The following is a 15,826-nucleotide window of genomic DNA, read 5'->3' on the forward strand; positions in this document are numbered from 1 at the left end:
AGTAAAGGCACACCTGTATTGTATGCAAATTACCTCATCCATCCAATACTTGTGTAAACGCTCAGAAGTCGATGAGATTTAATAGCAGTGCGTCAGGGGCACAATTTGTTCCTCGACCGCGCTTTGTTCCGCTTGGCAGCACAAATGTGCCGCTTAGCGGAACAAATAATGTGTTTCAAACCCGGCATGTAAATACATTCTAAAGGCCTAGGGGTTTTAGACCAATTCCCCCGTCATATTCTCAGTCTGCCTTTCGACCCCAATTTATGGGCCAAAGGTAAAACGCCAATAATAATGGATAAAATTTCACCATTTCTGGAAAAATATACAAACGCAAATGATGCAAAATTTCTAATTCACGGTTTTCAGCATGGTTTCCCTCTTGGTTATGCAGGTCCAAGAATTTATAGGGACAGCAAAAATTTAAAGTCAGTCATTGATAATATTGACATTGCAAAACAAAAAATTTATGACGAGATAGATGCTGGGCGTATGTCGGGCCCCGACGCCACAAGACCTATATCAAATCTTAGATGTTCCCCGATCGGGCTAGTTCCAAAGAAATCCGGCGGATTTAGGTTAATTACACACATGTCACATCCTGCAAGCGATAGTGTTAATGACTATATTGACCCAATGTTAACATCTGTCAAATATTCGGATTTTGATAATGCTGTAAAAATGATAAAAAGGCTAGGTAAAGGTACATTAATGGAAAAAATGGATTTGAAAAGTGCTTTCAGAATTTTACCATGCTATCCTGGAGATTTTGACCTGTTAGGAATCATGCTGGATGGTCAATATTATATTGACAAATGCATGCCAATAGGCTGTTCTATTAGCTGTTCTACTTTCGAAAAAATTTCATCTTTTCTAAATTGCGAAATAAAACGCCGAACTGGTTACAATGATATAGATCATTATCTGATGATGATTTTATTTTCATGTCTGTTACAAATTCTGATAAATGTAAATTGAGCATGTTAAAGTTCGAATCAATGTGTACTGAATTTGGTGTACCAATCGCTTGTGATAAAACTGTCGGCCCCGTGACATGCTTACTTTACCTTGGTTTAGAGCTTGATTCAATTTCAATGGAAATACGCGTACCTCGGGACAAAGTTATGAATTTATTACATCAAATTAATGATGCATTGTTATTACGAAAAATAACGTTGCAACAATTACAATCATTGACTGGGTCATTGGCCTTTTGCGCAAAAGCAATGCCCTCAGCACGTGCATTTATCCGCCGGCTTTACTCAGCTATGTCTCAAGCAAAAAAGCCGTACCACAAAATCCGCTTGTCAAATGGTCTAAAAAGCGATTTAAATATGTGGAAAACTTTCTTGACTAATTATAATGGCACTTCGGTAATGTTAGACACTGAATGGAAATCGAATTCAGACAAACAGTTGTTTACTGACAGCGCAGGGCAGTCAAATTTGGGCTGTGGTATTTATTTTAATGGTCGTTGGGCTTTTATGCAATGGCCTCAACAATGGAAAGATACAGATATTCTTAAAGATATTACCTTTTTGGAAATAATACCAATAGCATTGGCTTGTTTTTTATGGTCCGAACATTTTCGATCTATGCGTATTCAGTTTAGCTGCGACAATATGGCAGTAGTACATATACTTAATTCAAAATCTTCGAAATCTAATAGAGTAATGGCACTTGTTAGACAAATAGTGTTATGGTCTCTGAAATTTGATTTCCAATTAAATGCTGTACATATCAGTGGTGTAAACAATAACATTGTTGACTCAATTTCACGAATGCAGTGGAAGACGTTCCGTATGTTAGCACCGGAAGCGGAAGTTCACCCAACACCAATCCCGAGGGACTTCATGACGTACTTGCCGATGAAATAGCAGTTTTACTCAATTCCTCGGTTTCGGAAAAAACGAAACAAATTTATAACCAAGCTATAAATGCATTCAAGAACTTTCGCTGTTTGCATGAACTACCGGATGTGTGGCCCCCACCGGTGGATCATATGGTTAATTTTATAGGTTATCTCTCACTCAAAAAGTTCGCATTTGCTACAGTTAACTCCTATTTATCCGGCATTTCGTTTTTCTTAAAGATGAATGATATGCCGGATAATACACAATCATTTATAGTAAAAAAGATGTTATGTGGAATGCGACGCATCCGATCAAAAAAGGATTTGCGCGTTCCAATAACGTTACAGGTGCTTCTTCGCATCCCAATGGCTTTACAGAAAGTTGCATATTCAAACTATGAATCAAATTGTATACATAACGGCCTTTGTGCATTTTTTGGTTTTCTGCGGGTAGGCGAAATAGCCGTTGACACAAAGAAATCAGACACCAATAGAGTTGTTCAACTGGGAGACCTTAGATTTTCGGAGAACGAATGTTTTTTAACGATACGATTTTCCAAAACCGATCAGTTTGGGTCGTCGGTAACACTGACATTTTGTATATAACATTACCCTGAGATATGTCCCTATAGACTACTTCGCCATTACATTACTTTACGCCCTCAAATAGACGGTCCTCTATTTTGCCATTTCAGTGGGCAACCAATGACTAAATATCAGTTCCGTTTCATGCTTCGCAAATGTTTAAATTTCATCAACATTGACTCAAATATAAAAAGCCATTCATTTCGTATTGGCGCGGCTACCACAGCTTCTCAATTAAATATCTCTGACGATATTATAATGCAAATGGGTAGGTGGTCTTCGAAATCCAAGGCTTATAAGAGATACATTAGGTTAGATAAGATAATTCCATAATAATTTTATTTTGAGATAACGTTGGCCAGCCTTGTCAAAATATTTGGATCGTAGGGTCTTCAATCATTAAGAGAGCAGAGGCACATGCTTAAACGAGGCCGATGGGACGTCACCTTGGTCTTCAGCGACGCGGTGTTACTGTATTTTGGGCTGGCCATCCGGGCTTACATTATAGGCAACTTTACAATATTATTTACTCAATGTCTTTTTGTTTGCCACCACCAAGTTTTATTGTTTTACACTTTGGTGGCAATGATATAGGTCTAGAACCATGTGGTGTTTTAAGACACCATTTTAAAGAAGTTATTTCTCAGATAATGAGAATTTTGCCTAGGGCCTGTATTGTTTGGTCCTCTATATTATCTCGTTTTGTCTGGAGGTACTCCGAAAATAATAAAGCTATGGATGAAAATCGGAAAAGAATAAATAGAGCATTGATATATTTTCTAGCCCAGCTTGGTCATAAGTGTATAAAACATCCAGATTTTCAAGATAAAATGCCAGCATTATTTTCTGATGATGGTGTACATTTGTCTTATATTGGAAATGATATATTTTTAAACACAATTCAAGGTGCTATCGAAACATTTTTGACTAATAATGCAAACGTATATCCAATTGACGGAATAACTAAAAGCCTGACAGCGGCGAAAAATTAAATTTGGCGTGAGCACTGCGTACTCATTGGCAGAATTTTTCGACGCAGTGTTTTATTAACTAAAAATAATTCAATTTAAGTTAAAGAAAGATATAAAACATTGTGTTAAATACTGTTTGTGATTGAACCCCAACAGTTAGATCTAGCAGTAATCATTAATTCGGCGATTGGTCATTCAATCTCCCATTGGACTTGTTATGTACGAGTCGAACTTGAAATTGATGTGTTGATTTATGTATGATGAACTGAATGATAAACAATGACTTGTGAATGAAAAACAGTGATAAATGATGGTTTAATAATGATTATACAATCAATAACAAAGTGGCTTGGTCTATTCCCCAGCACTATTATTTTCCTTTGCATGTTTCAATTTTTTTTTCATGAATTCGATATCGTCGACTGTCAGGCAATTATTCCACCAATAAATTTTAATGATAATGTATTTTTGTTTTGATTTATTAGAATTTGTCATTGATAAATTACAAAATATCCCTTTTTTTTAATCGAATTGTTAATGCTTGTGACAAAAATAGTTTAATAAGTATGGTTGTAATCATCTTCCTCTTATGACTAAAACATCTTCGATGTTGACAGAAAAAAAAACTATATGATTTTATCCTATTTAACAATGAATCATAAGGCTAATTAACAACGGATCAATATATTACAGGGTTAAAGATTTTATTTTCACAAATGTTCATTGAATTGGATTATAATGGATATTAAGTAAACCAGTAAAATGAAGATATTTAAGTTACAAACAAGTATATGTAGAATGTGTTATGACTTCAAAATAGTTTTTTTTTGCTATTTTGTTATGCATATTCAGCGGAATGAAATGTAAACCGAATGAATTTTTTTATCTTTATGACAATTATTAATATTATAAATTAAATTGATCATAATGATAATTAGGGAAATAATTAGTCTCAAATATCTGAAGCTTATTGGGTACGCTACACGGACTTAAATTACTTGAATAAAAGTCCTCGCTTAATGTAAACACCCTACTTAAAAGCAGTACATGTATAATATTTGACCAATTTATTTATTTTATTCTGTTTGACCTGATATTGAACGCTTAAAGAGCAACAAAACAAGGCAAAGCATAGCGGCCTCGTTATTCCCCTCAATTGGCATTATCCATTTTAATAACTTTTTATTTCACAAACATGACGTTGACCATTTGGTTATTTAGTTACATTGCTTTATATCAAGATAATTTTGATGGGTATGTTGATTTAATAGTTGTCACAATAGTATTATTCTTACCGATTAATTTCGGTCCAAAAAAGATTTTCCACTTGCAACTGTTTATTAAAAAGAACACGGAAACGATTTATTATCATATTGTTTGACAAATATACTTAAAACTTCAATCAGAGCAACAGATAACGTGCGTATTTGCGTATTTATTCAATTAATTTTATAAAATACACAATTGATTTTTTAAGAATGCGTATCAAAACCCATAAAAAAATAAAATACGCAATTGACTTAAAAACCCGTGCGTATTGTCATTTTCATCACCGCAAAATTAATCTGTCGTACGCTCCTAGTTTTGGACAAGTTATATCGATATGCATGCTATCCGAATAATCAATATTCCCGAATAAATGCTTACTAATCAACGGTCTCCGGTCTTCGAGGGTCACGGTCTCCAAAGACCGACTTAGTCATATCAATAAAGCATGACACTGTCGATTTGTCTACTCAGGTCGACAGTCTTTACAGACGGGCAGAGACCGTTGATTTTGCGGAGACCGTTAATAAGTAGGCCCCATCTGTATCAAAGCAATATGGCGTCGTACAAAAAGGTATGATTTGAAACATAACAATCGTAAATAATCAAAAATCAGTCAGAAAACGAACTTGTTAAAAATATTATGAAATATAACATGAGCATTTTATATAAAAAATAAAACAATTGTGAAAAGTTCTAGTAAATTGTTAATCCTATTTTCTTTTTAAAACAGTTTAAATTTTATTGATATTGAAACCATAAAATTCATATCTTCATAATTGAATACCCAATTGATATTGAAATCATAGGGTATCTAGTTTTGGAATACCCAATTAAATGGAGCCAATACCCAATTACAAAGGAAATGATGGAGTAATACCCAATTCACTTTTAAAGCTTATCTGTTGCTCTGTTAAATTAATAGAAAGGGCATCGAATCACGAGGCTTTCTTATTTGTGCGAGAGGGCGTAGAATGCTTGTTGATTAAATGTTTTTTTTCTTGGGTTTTACTTATTGTGACGACAGAGGATAATCACAGAAAAGTCATATTAAGATGCTTGTACATTGGTTACTTTTGTATGGGGTTTCTGAGTGTGACGAAAGAGAACATGTTTTTTTTTTTGCCTATAATTCAAAAGAGAAAAGGCACCAAAACACGAGAAAATGTGATTTATACTCATCGCTCCGTGTTTCGATGCTCATTTCATTGCTAAGAATCAACAGCTAGTCTAAAGTTTTAAGATGGTGTACATACTGTCAAGAAAGCCCAAATGCTTAATCGTACGTTTAATTTGGAATGTAATCTTCATACAAATTGAAACATTTCTTCTTTTTAAAATATATACGATATGAATTAAAATGATGAACGTTTTAAATGAATATTTAGATATTTTTTGATTTCCAACCATATTTTCATATGACATCAGTTAGTTGGAAAGGGACGGTGGCTTAGTTTTCATATGTCTGTCTTCCAATAAGATCCTTACTTTAAATATCGTCTATACAAATAAACAAACACTAGTTTTTGAATTAATAATTAAAATACAGTAATCTTTATTTTGTAACACTTTTGAATGTCTTTGTAATAGATAAAGCAGTAATTTTCTCTGATTGACGTCTAGAACAAGGAAGAAATATATACTCCTTCTAAACTTTTGTCTAGTCGCCCACCATATTGGTTTAATATGTACAGTTTTAGTTTTAATAAGTAAACGAAAGCGGACTTCAAGAATTAAACATGATTAAAATTTTTCTTGATGATCCAACGTTTTTATATTGAGACCATAGACATTTGCATAACTGTTTTGTTTTCATTGCAGAACTGGTTGGATACAACACACTTTACACGAAGATAAAGTTGCGTTATTTGACTTCATAGGATTTGTACAACGAATAAAGTTACATAACTTATATATAATATGATAAACAAGATCAACAAGGATAGGCGACAGTCAATGAACGCAAGTCTTATGTACCACATTTTAGACAGAATAACTGATGTTATTTACATTTGCTTTTGATTGATATAGTTGTAAGTAAAAATCATTCTTTTACAATCTATAATGTTTAGACACATTTGCATTGGTACACTGAAACTTTAAACGTACTAATACTTTTTACTTTTTGTTACTCATTCCTTAAATTCCTTTATTTCTGCATTGACAAATAAGGTATTTAATTGTGGAAAAACTAATGATTGAAATATTATGATATAATTCATGTTTCTACCTGTCATTTCTTTAAATCCCTGAACATATAAATTCGTGTGAAAGATTCACCGACAATGTTATTTTTGTACTGACGGTGGGGGGGATGTATACAACCTTCCAAGACACACCGCTTTCAACACTTCTGCATCATCCCTCTCCCACACCTAGGATTCCGTCGATAAAAACATTTAAAGGATATTGTACTGATGTTTGGATGTTTGAGGGTATAGATTGTTAACATAACAAGTTGTGTTTGATTTTGAATAGTCATCACTAACAGTATCATACACTAATGGCTGCATGTTTTCATCGGTAAGTTTTGACATAATAAGATTAAAAAATCACAATGCGAGTTTTTACTTGCAACATTTGTATATTATAAAAAATGTAAAACTTATATGATTTAAAATATTTCTTTATTCAAATGTCCGAATTGTAACCTAGTAGTTTTGCGGTATATTCTTCATGGTAATTTAAACGGTTTTCAAGAATAAAAACATAAAACTTAAGGAACAAAAATAGGTAAGTTGCGGATTAATCAGATTTGGATACACGCTTCGGAAATTCTAAAATTAAACAACAACAAAGGACGTATTTGAAATCATGCATTTCTAATTAATGTCGTTGTAAATAACTTAAATACAATGAAGAAAAACAATTTGTTTATATGCAAGACAATCCCTAGAAAAAGATAAACAATTAACTTTTCTATCCTTTAAAAGTAAACAATTTAGCAACATTTATTCATAGCAACAGGATGGCAGGAAGACGCTGTGACTCATTGTCAGTGATTATCTATTTTAAATTTCGATGTTCATTCAGATGATTCATTCTTATTTCAACGATCTATCCATGATGCATTTTAGGAAAAATAATTATATCAGTAAATCTTTTCCCTATTATGTTCTCATATACTATACATACTCAAAATGTGATGCTTTTTTGGAGTATAAATTTCATCTTAAATAAACTTGAAAAATCAAAATGTAATTTCAATTAGATGATTTCGTATCAGAATATCCCACTTTAATTTAAGTAAAGACATGCAGGAAGCTGGTTACTAGAAAACTAGACACCTGATAGAGGTACAAAGATGTCTGTATATAGATCTAAGCAGGTATATTATTTTGATGACTTTCTTTTATATAGGGGCGACCTAGGCCGCCGAGTGGTTTAGGTCTCTCACTTCAACCACTTTCTCCTCACCGCTGTGGGTTTGAATTCCGACAAGGACTTTGGACTCTTTCATGTGAGGAAGCTATCCAGCTAGTTTACGGAACGTCGGTGGTTCTACCCAGGTGCCCGTTAGTGCCTGAAATAATGCACGGAACTTTTATATATCCTTGATTACAGGAAAGTCCATTAATTTTGTCAAATATAGTTGCTTGGTAAGTCGCCCTTCATTATTAAAATCAAACAAAAGAAATATTCCTGAAAATGATACATGTATACCTATTTTTGTTCCGTACGTATATGTTCTTTGATAACTTTGAGATAATCACGTCTGTGTATGTTTTTTTTCATTAAGTGGAATGATATCATCAAAATTATGCTTTAAAACGTTTTGTCAAAGAATTATTGTGTTTATTTAGCAACAAAGCAGAATGTATAAATATTAATAATTATTTGTAATATATAACATTATATCAATGATATGTACATGCGATTTTTAAAGTCAGTTAAGATGCATGGCAAATAAAATATGTAAGATTGAAAAAAAATGAAAACGGCCACCACTTTAGAAGATTAAATTTACATTTTGTTTTATTATTTGTTTTCTATTGTACCACTTGAATTGACCTAATAAATACTCATTAGGTGGAATAAGTTATAAATTAAATAGTGACAAGTTGACCTACGATGGGACGAGTTGACTCGTTCACGTCGAAATGATCAAACGTAGAGGACGAGTGAACCAAAAAGGTTATGACTTGACCATAGGACGAGTTGATCTTTTGAACTTCGTTGTAGTATTGTTAGGTCACCTGAGCATATGCTCATGGTGAGCTATTAGGATCACTCTTCGTCCGTCGTACGTCGTCCGTTGTCCGTTCACACTTTAAAAACGACATCTCCGCAGATCATAATGAAACTTCACAGGGATGTTCCTTGTGTGAAGCCTTAACAAAGTTGTTCAAAGAATTCCATTCCATGCAGAACTCTGGTTGCCATGGCAACCAAAAGAAAAAACTTTAAATATCTTCTTCTAAAAAACCAAAAGAGCTAGAGCTTAGATATTTGGCATGAAACATCTTCTAGTGAGTGTCTACCAAGTTTGTTCAAATAAAAGCCCTGGGGTCAAAATTGGCCCCGCCCCAGGGGGTCATTTATTTTCCCTATATGCATATAGTAAAAACTTAAAAAATCTTCTTTTAAAGAACCCAAAAAGCTAGAGCTAAGATATTTAGCATGAAACATCTTCTAATGAGTGTCTACCAAGTTTGTTCAAATAAAAGCCCTGGGGTCAAAATTGGCCCCGTCCCAGGGGGTCATTGATTTTCCCTTTATGCATATAGTAAAAACTTAAAAAAAATTCTTTTAAAGAATGCAAAGAGCTAGAGCTAAGATATTTAGCATGAAACATGTTCTAATGGATGTCTACCAAGTTCGTTCAAATAAGAGCCCTGGGGTCTAAATTGGCCCCGCCCCAGGGGTCATTCATTTTCCTTATATATTTATAACAAAAACTTAAAAGATCTTTTTTGAAAAAAAAACCCCAACAAATAGCTAGAGTTTAGATACTAAGCATGAAACATCTTCTAGTGAGTGTCTTCCAAGTTTGTTCAAATAAAAGCCCTGGGGTCAAAATTGGCCCCGCCCCGGGGGTCATTCATTTTCCTTATATTTGTATGACAAAAACTTACAAAATCTTCTTTGAAAAAACTCAAATAGCTAGAGTTTAGATATTAAGCACGAAGCATCTTCTAGTGAGTGTCTACAAATTTTTTCAAATAAAAGCCCAGGGGTCAAAATTGGCCCCGTCCCAGGGGACATTGATTTTCCTTATATGTGTATAGCAAAAACTTAAAAATCCTCTTTGAAAAAACCTGAATAGCTAGAGTTCAAATATTAAGCATGAAACATTGTCTAGTAAGTGTCTACAAAGATTGTTCAAATAAAAGCCCTTGGGTCAAAACTGGCTCTGCCTCAGGTGTGTCATTGTTTTTAACTATATGTGTAAAGAAAAAAACTTGAAAAAATCTTCTTTTAAAAAACCCAACAAGCTAGACCTTAGATGTTTAGCATGAAACATCTTCTAATGGGTGTCAACCAAGTTTGTTCAAATAAAAGCCCTGGGGTTTAAACTGGCCCCGCTCCGGGGGCCTATATACAGGTGAGCGACTTTAGGGCCATCATGGCCCTATTGTTTTTATAAATATAAACAATTGAATAAATAATGACAATTTGTGCATATTGATATTTTTATTTATTAATTTAACATCTGATTGTAAAATTTCAAAAGGTCGTTACTTGTATATTTGTATTTTTAGAGATTCATGTTAACGATTAAACTTAATATAGCATAATGTATGTAATGAACGCTGGTAGGCGGGTAGACATAATGTAGATGAAATGGATACATTTTATTGTTCTTAATGTCATTCACAATATTGAACTGTCTTGCTATAAATGTGTGACATTTAATCTTATTATTCATTAATATTGCTATCAATGAACAAATTTAAATATCAAGATAGTTAATTGTAGATTTTGGTAAAAAATCATATTAAAAGGTGAGCTCAGAAGTCATTCATAATTTTATATAGGACATCAAAAACTAGAATCATGTTGAAAAATAAAGATATTTTAAGGTATTAAATTTCGGATGTCCCGCATTCTATAAACCTATCTAACCTTGTTGATGTCTTAATGACGTCATAAAACTTTTTTTTCTGTAAGTCATATCCAGAGATAAAAATACCAAATATCTCGTGTTATTAAAAGTCTGAAATTAACATCAAAATATGTAAGTTATACCTCTACCGCTAAATTTATGTAATTTTAAAATACCTCTACCTCTTATTTGTGTAGTTTAATGCTTAATTCATGATATTAAATAATACCTCTACCTCTATTAATATTTATATTATCCTCCTGACAATATTGTGAAACCGGTAGCACGGGGGAGGAAGTGTTACACGAAGGATGGAGTTCTTATGATAACTTGTTCAGGAGTTCTTGTGATAACTGTCACGGAGTTCGTCGGAAAACATCTGTATATACTACAAAAACACTCGTTAAAAATGGTTATTTACATCGTTCAAAAATAAGTTTAGGTGTTAAATTAAACTTTAATGATTAAGCTTGTCTAACATCTTGCATTATGTGTCAAAAACTAATTCACAGGCCATTTTAATCGACTCTTGCTTCAAATCTGGTAGTTTTGAGTAAAATTTCCAAATTACTTGCCAATTCACAAGTATTGACCGGTTTATTTCTGGTCTTCATCCTTGCCATACATAATTACCTAATTATAATGCAAAATTGCCAACATTTAGCCCCGGCTAACAGATTTATACCCGGTTTTTCAAATGTCACGGAGTTCTTGTGATAAATCTAAAGATGTCACAGAGTTCTTATGATAACTTATGTTATTGCCAGTGTGTTTCTTGCGCTAAATCACGGCACGTTTTGACTTTTTTTTATCATTCAATGAGATTGTAAATCATAATGAAATGCAGTACGCTCATCCTTTGCACAAAAATGCGGACAAAACGTTGGTTTTAAGTGTCTGCAAAGGATAAATAGGTGATAGGATATCAGTTACAGTAAAGATTGAACCAGCGGCCACTGATATTCAGCAGTATAATGGCTTACACCACAAAACAAAAATGTCTCAAAACGTACACGTTGTTCTCAGTTCCACATGTTTTAAGCAACCACCTTTCTTCAGCAGACAATATATAGGCATGCTTCCCTTACCTAATGGCTAAGTAATTTGTATCATTTTATACCATAATAAATAAGTATATAACCAGGATAATTTCCACACCTATGTCTTAAAAAAGTACGATACATGATAAAAACTCAACTGCGGCGGGCTCTAACTACCGATCTCTCGAAAAAATTTGAACTGTCCCTCCAGGTTCCAGATTTACCTAGAATGGGATTTCAGTTATTGTGCATGGGCATTCAAACAAGAATTCTCCAGGTGTTGCTTGTAAGTGTCGCAAATTCTCTAATGTAACTTAAAACAACAGACAAAACTTTGAAACATATTAATCGCTGTACTTAGTACTATTATAACTGCTGTTTTACATAGAAAACAAATGTTTCTCTGATTGATGCCGTAATATAGATGCTTAACTGAGAAAAAATAGATTGTAAGTCTGGATGAAAATGATAAAGGGACAGAAAACTGCTAGGGGCCGGAAACTGCTAGGAAACCAGTACATAAATCCTTTTTCCAGTCTACGAAATCTGCGTCAAACAAAAAAATACCATGAAAAAGATACAGGGGTAAGAAATAATATCTCTTGAACTAAAATTCACTCAAAACCAACATTATATATCCTATTGTTTGCGCAAAGGATGAGCGAACTACATTTCATAATGATTTACAATCTCATTGAATAACAAAAAACGCTAAAACGTGTCGTGATTTAGCGCAAGAAACACACTGGCAATAACAAAAGTTATCATAAGAACTCTGTGACATCTTAAGAGTTATCACAAGAACTCCGGAACATTTGAAAAATCGGGTATAAATCTGTTAGCCGGTGCTTTATGTTTGCAATTTTGCATTATAATTAGGTAATTATGTATAGCAAGGATGAAGACCAGAAATAAACAGGTCAATACGTGTGAAATGGCAAGTAATTTGGAAATTTTACTGAAAACTACCAGATTTATAGCAAGATGCGATTAAAAATGGCATGTGAATTAGTTTTTGACACGATGTAAGACAAGCTTAATTATTGAAGTTTAATTTAGCACCTAAAACTCCTTTTGGAAAGATGAAAATAACCATTTTTAACGAGTGTTTTGTAGTATATACAGATGTTTTCCGACGAACTCCGTGACAGTTATCACCAGAACTCCTGAACAAGTTATCATAAGAACTCCATCCTTCGTGTAACACTTCCTCCCCCGTGGGTAGAGGTATTATTACATTACACAAATTAATAAAAATATATATATATATATATACAAAAAATATAATGTCCAGATTATAACTTAATATCTCGAACATAGACTTTGAGCAAACGGGAATAATAGATATATTTAATATTAATAATAATAACTTTAATTATTTCTAGTGATAAAAATATCAAGTAACAAATTGATTGGTTCAAGATCTGGACCAACGCTTTGAATATTTCTACGATTTAATTAAAGGAAGGACATATTTAAACTCACGTATTTTAAATTAGTGGACGAAAACAATTTACTTACGTGCAAGACAATCCTTAGGAAAAAATCCATAGAAAAACACACAATTTCACAAAAACAACAATAGAAAACAATTACCCCTTTTCTCTCCTTAAAAAGGCCAGCGATTAAACAAGATTTATTTTTAGAACTAAAAAGTAAACAATTATCTTTTCTATCTTTGATAGGCCAGCAATTGAATAAAAATTATTCTTTGAACTGAGGTCGGTGATCTTTATAAAAAGGTTTGGCACACCAGGAAGAAACAAACTGCCTGTCACCATTATCACTTTGTGTACAGTGGTGATTTATCCTATGCGTTGCATTCCAATATTAATTCATAAGGTTTAGTAAAAAACAATTTCAGTCTGAGTGGTGTTGATCGGATATATAACACCGGTTTGGAGTTGTGATGCGTATGAATTTATGGCCGTAGACAGACTAACGAGGAGTGTTAGACTAATAATATCTGTCATATGTTGCGGTTCGGACCGAAATATATCAGTCCCGAGGGACCCATTGGAAGGTAACGAGGCTTGCCGTATTCCCTGTCGTCAAAATATTAAACTCCAGATAAAAATAACCAATGTACGAGCATCTGAATATGGCTTTTCTATCGTTATCTTTTTCCCAGTCGTCAGAGTAAGTAAACCCCCAAAATGAGCCAATCAACGAGCATGCTCTAGATAGACATTGAGTTCGGGTAACTTATACCTGAAATGTTCTTCATAATATCAAATTAAGTTGGTAAAGCACGTTCATTTGGCTTGAAATATTAATTAAGTTGCAAGTTTGCCAAATCTTTCCGCAGTTTTCTTACTGATGAAGTTAGTTCCACACCTTTAAATAAGGTAAACCAGAAAGTCTCAATTAGAAATATACAAAGTACTAATTGCAGGAAGAAGACTACATCTAAGGAAACAGTTATAGATTATAGAAACTACATTTACAAAAAACTTAGTGTTGAATCGATGTAGTAAAATTATTTTCGTTCCCTATTGTTGTACGAAAGTACAATGTGTCTCTTGCAACATTATTTTTTAGAATCATAACAATAGATTTATGGTTGTGATTTCTTTTCTTCTATTTTAAATGTCAAAGACAAATATAAAATAATTGTCTGGTCTATCGATGTTATCTATGTGCGGTTATAACTGACTCGTTAGGTATTGAAGCAATAGTGCAAAATACAACATAAATTGAAGCCATAAAGCACTATTAAGTTTTAACAGTAAATTGATTTGATAACGAACGAAATAAAGTATTTCTTCAAAACGTACACAAATGCCCCGATTCGAATTCTTAGATATGTAAACGTTGAGGGAGACTTACATTATTAGTAAGCTAATAAAGTTGCAATATTTATCTGATTATGATCAAATCATTTTCGATGTTTACAGAAAAGATACAACGATATTTAGATTTAAAAAATGCACACAACTAATTTGCTGGTAGGAGGAGTATGTCTGTTTAATCAATATAAAAGATGAATTACTACAAAATCCAAGTTATGGGCATATAAAATATATCTTTGAAGGTACTCGCTGACTAGCTATAGAGAAAAGTCGTTGAGAAAACATCAATAAAAATAAATGGAAATGTGTTAAATATTATGATAACAAGAAACTGTTAATGTTATTGTTATTTTTTTGTCAGCATAGTCATTGTCATACTTACATAAAGTATGATCTACATATTTCAAAATGTAATAGAAATCGTAAAAATGTGCTTTGGTCATATTGTTAATTCAAATAATCGTTTTGTCTTTGTTTGTAATTTGACATGATTTGTACAAAACACTCATCACCAGTTTGCACAGAGATTAAGTAAAAGTTACATTAGAATGTAACACCACTGTACTCTTCAGTATACGCGAAGTTCTTGGCAATTATCAAAACAATATGCAACCTCTTAAGCTTCTATTGTTCTTAATGCTGTAATTAATTTCTTAAAATTACGTCGTCATTGCAAGCATGTCTTCAAAATCAACACAAAAATAATTTTGTTTCAGGGCATATACATTTTGTAGTTCGAGCTAAGTTGTTCATGGTAGCTGTGCTTTTCTGGAGTACTGGCTTTTAAACCATGTAAATCAAATTGATTTCTAAATTTTAAAGTAATCACCAATAGTTGTTTTCCATTAAAACGGCTTGTTATATGTTATAAATGAACGCGCTTTACCATAATTGTCAAAAAATACAACCACTTATAATGGTTGTGCAAGGTAATCTGTAAGCTTAATATATTTATGATGTTTTTGTAGTTAATAAAACTGTGTAAACAAAAGTAGTTAAATTCCTTCATGCTGGTGCTGCATTATTAAATCAAATGTTTGTATTATTCATAGATATATATGCATGTATTAAATACATTTTAATTTCGGGTAAATTATTTTATTGAATATATAGGTCTTAAGACATCTTAGGAGATAGGCGTTCACTTTGGTCTCCGTCCGTTTTACGACATTTGAAGCATATTTCAATAATTTTCAATTAGATTCAACCATCAACTTTGGAACTATTGTTATCAATGATCCAATTAACAGAATTTAAAATTATACATCGATGAA

The 15,826-nt window shown here is 32.8% G+C and overlaps 1 protein-coding gene across 1 annotated transcript in view; it reads left to right on the forward strand.

The window, feature by feature from the left end:
• Positions 1-294: 294 nt before the first annotated feature.
• Positions 295-15,826, forward strand: part of LOC132721934 (uncharacterized) — a 59,887-nt gene continuing 44,355 nt past the window's right edge. The window contains exon 1 of the mRNA XM_060706318.1: positions 295-796. Within this exon, the coding sequence (XP_060562301.1) occupies positions 295-796 (502 nt within the window). The remainder of the gene's footprint in view (positions 797-15,826) is intronic.

This window comes from Ruditapes philippinarum, unplaced genomic scaffold (assembly GCF_026571515.1).
Source record: "Ruditapes philippinarum isolate M1 unplaced genomic scaffold, ASM2657151v2 ctg48_1_1_1_1, whole genome shotgun sequence".
Lineage (NCBI taxonomy): Eukaryota > Metazoa > Mollusca > Bivalvia > Venerida > Veneridae > Ruditapes > Ruditapes philippinarum.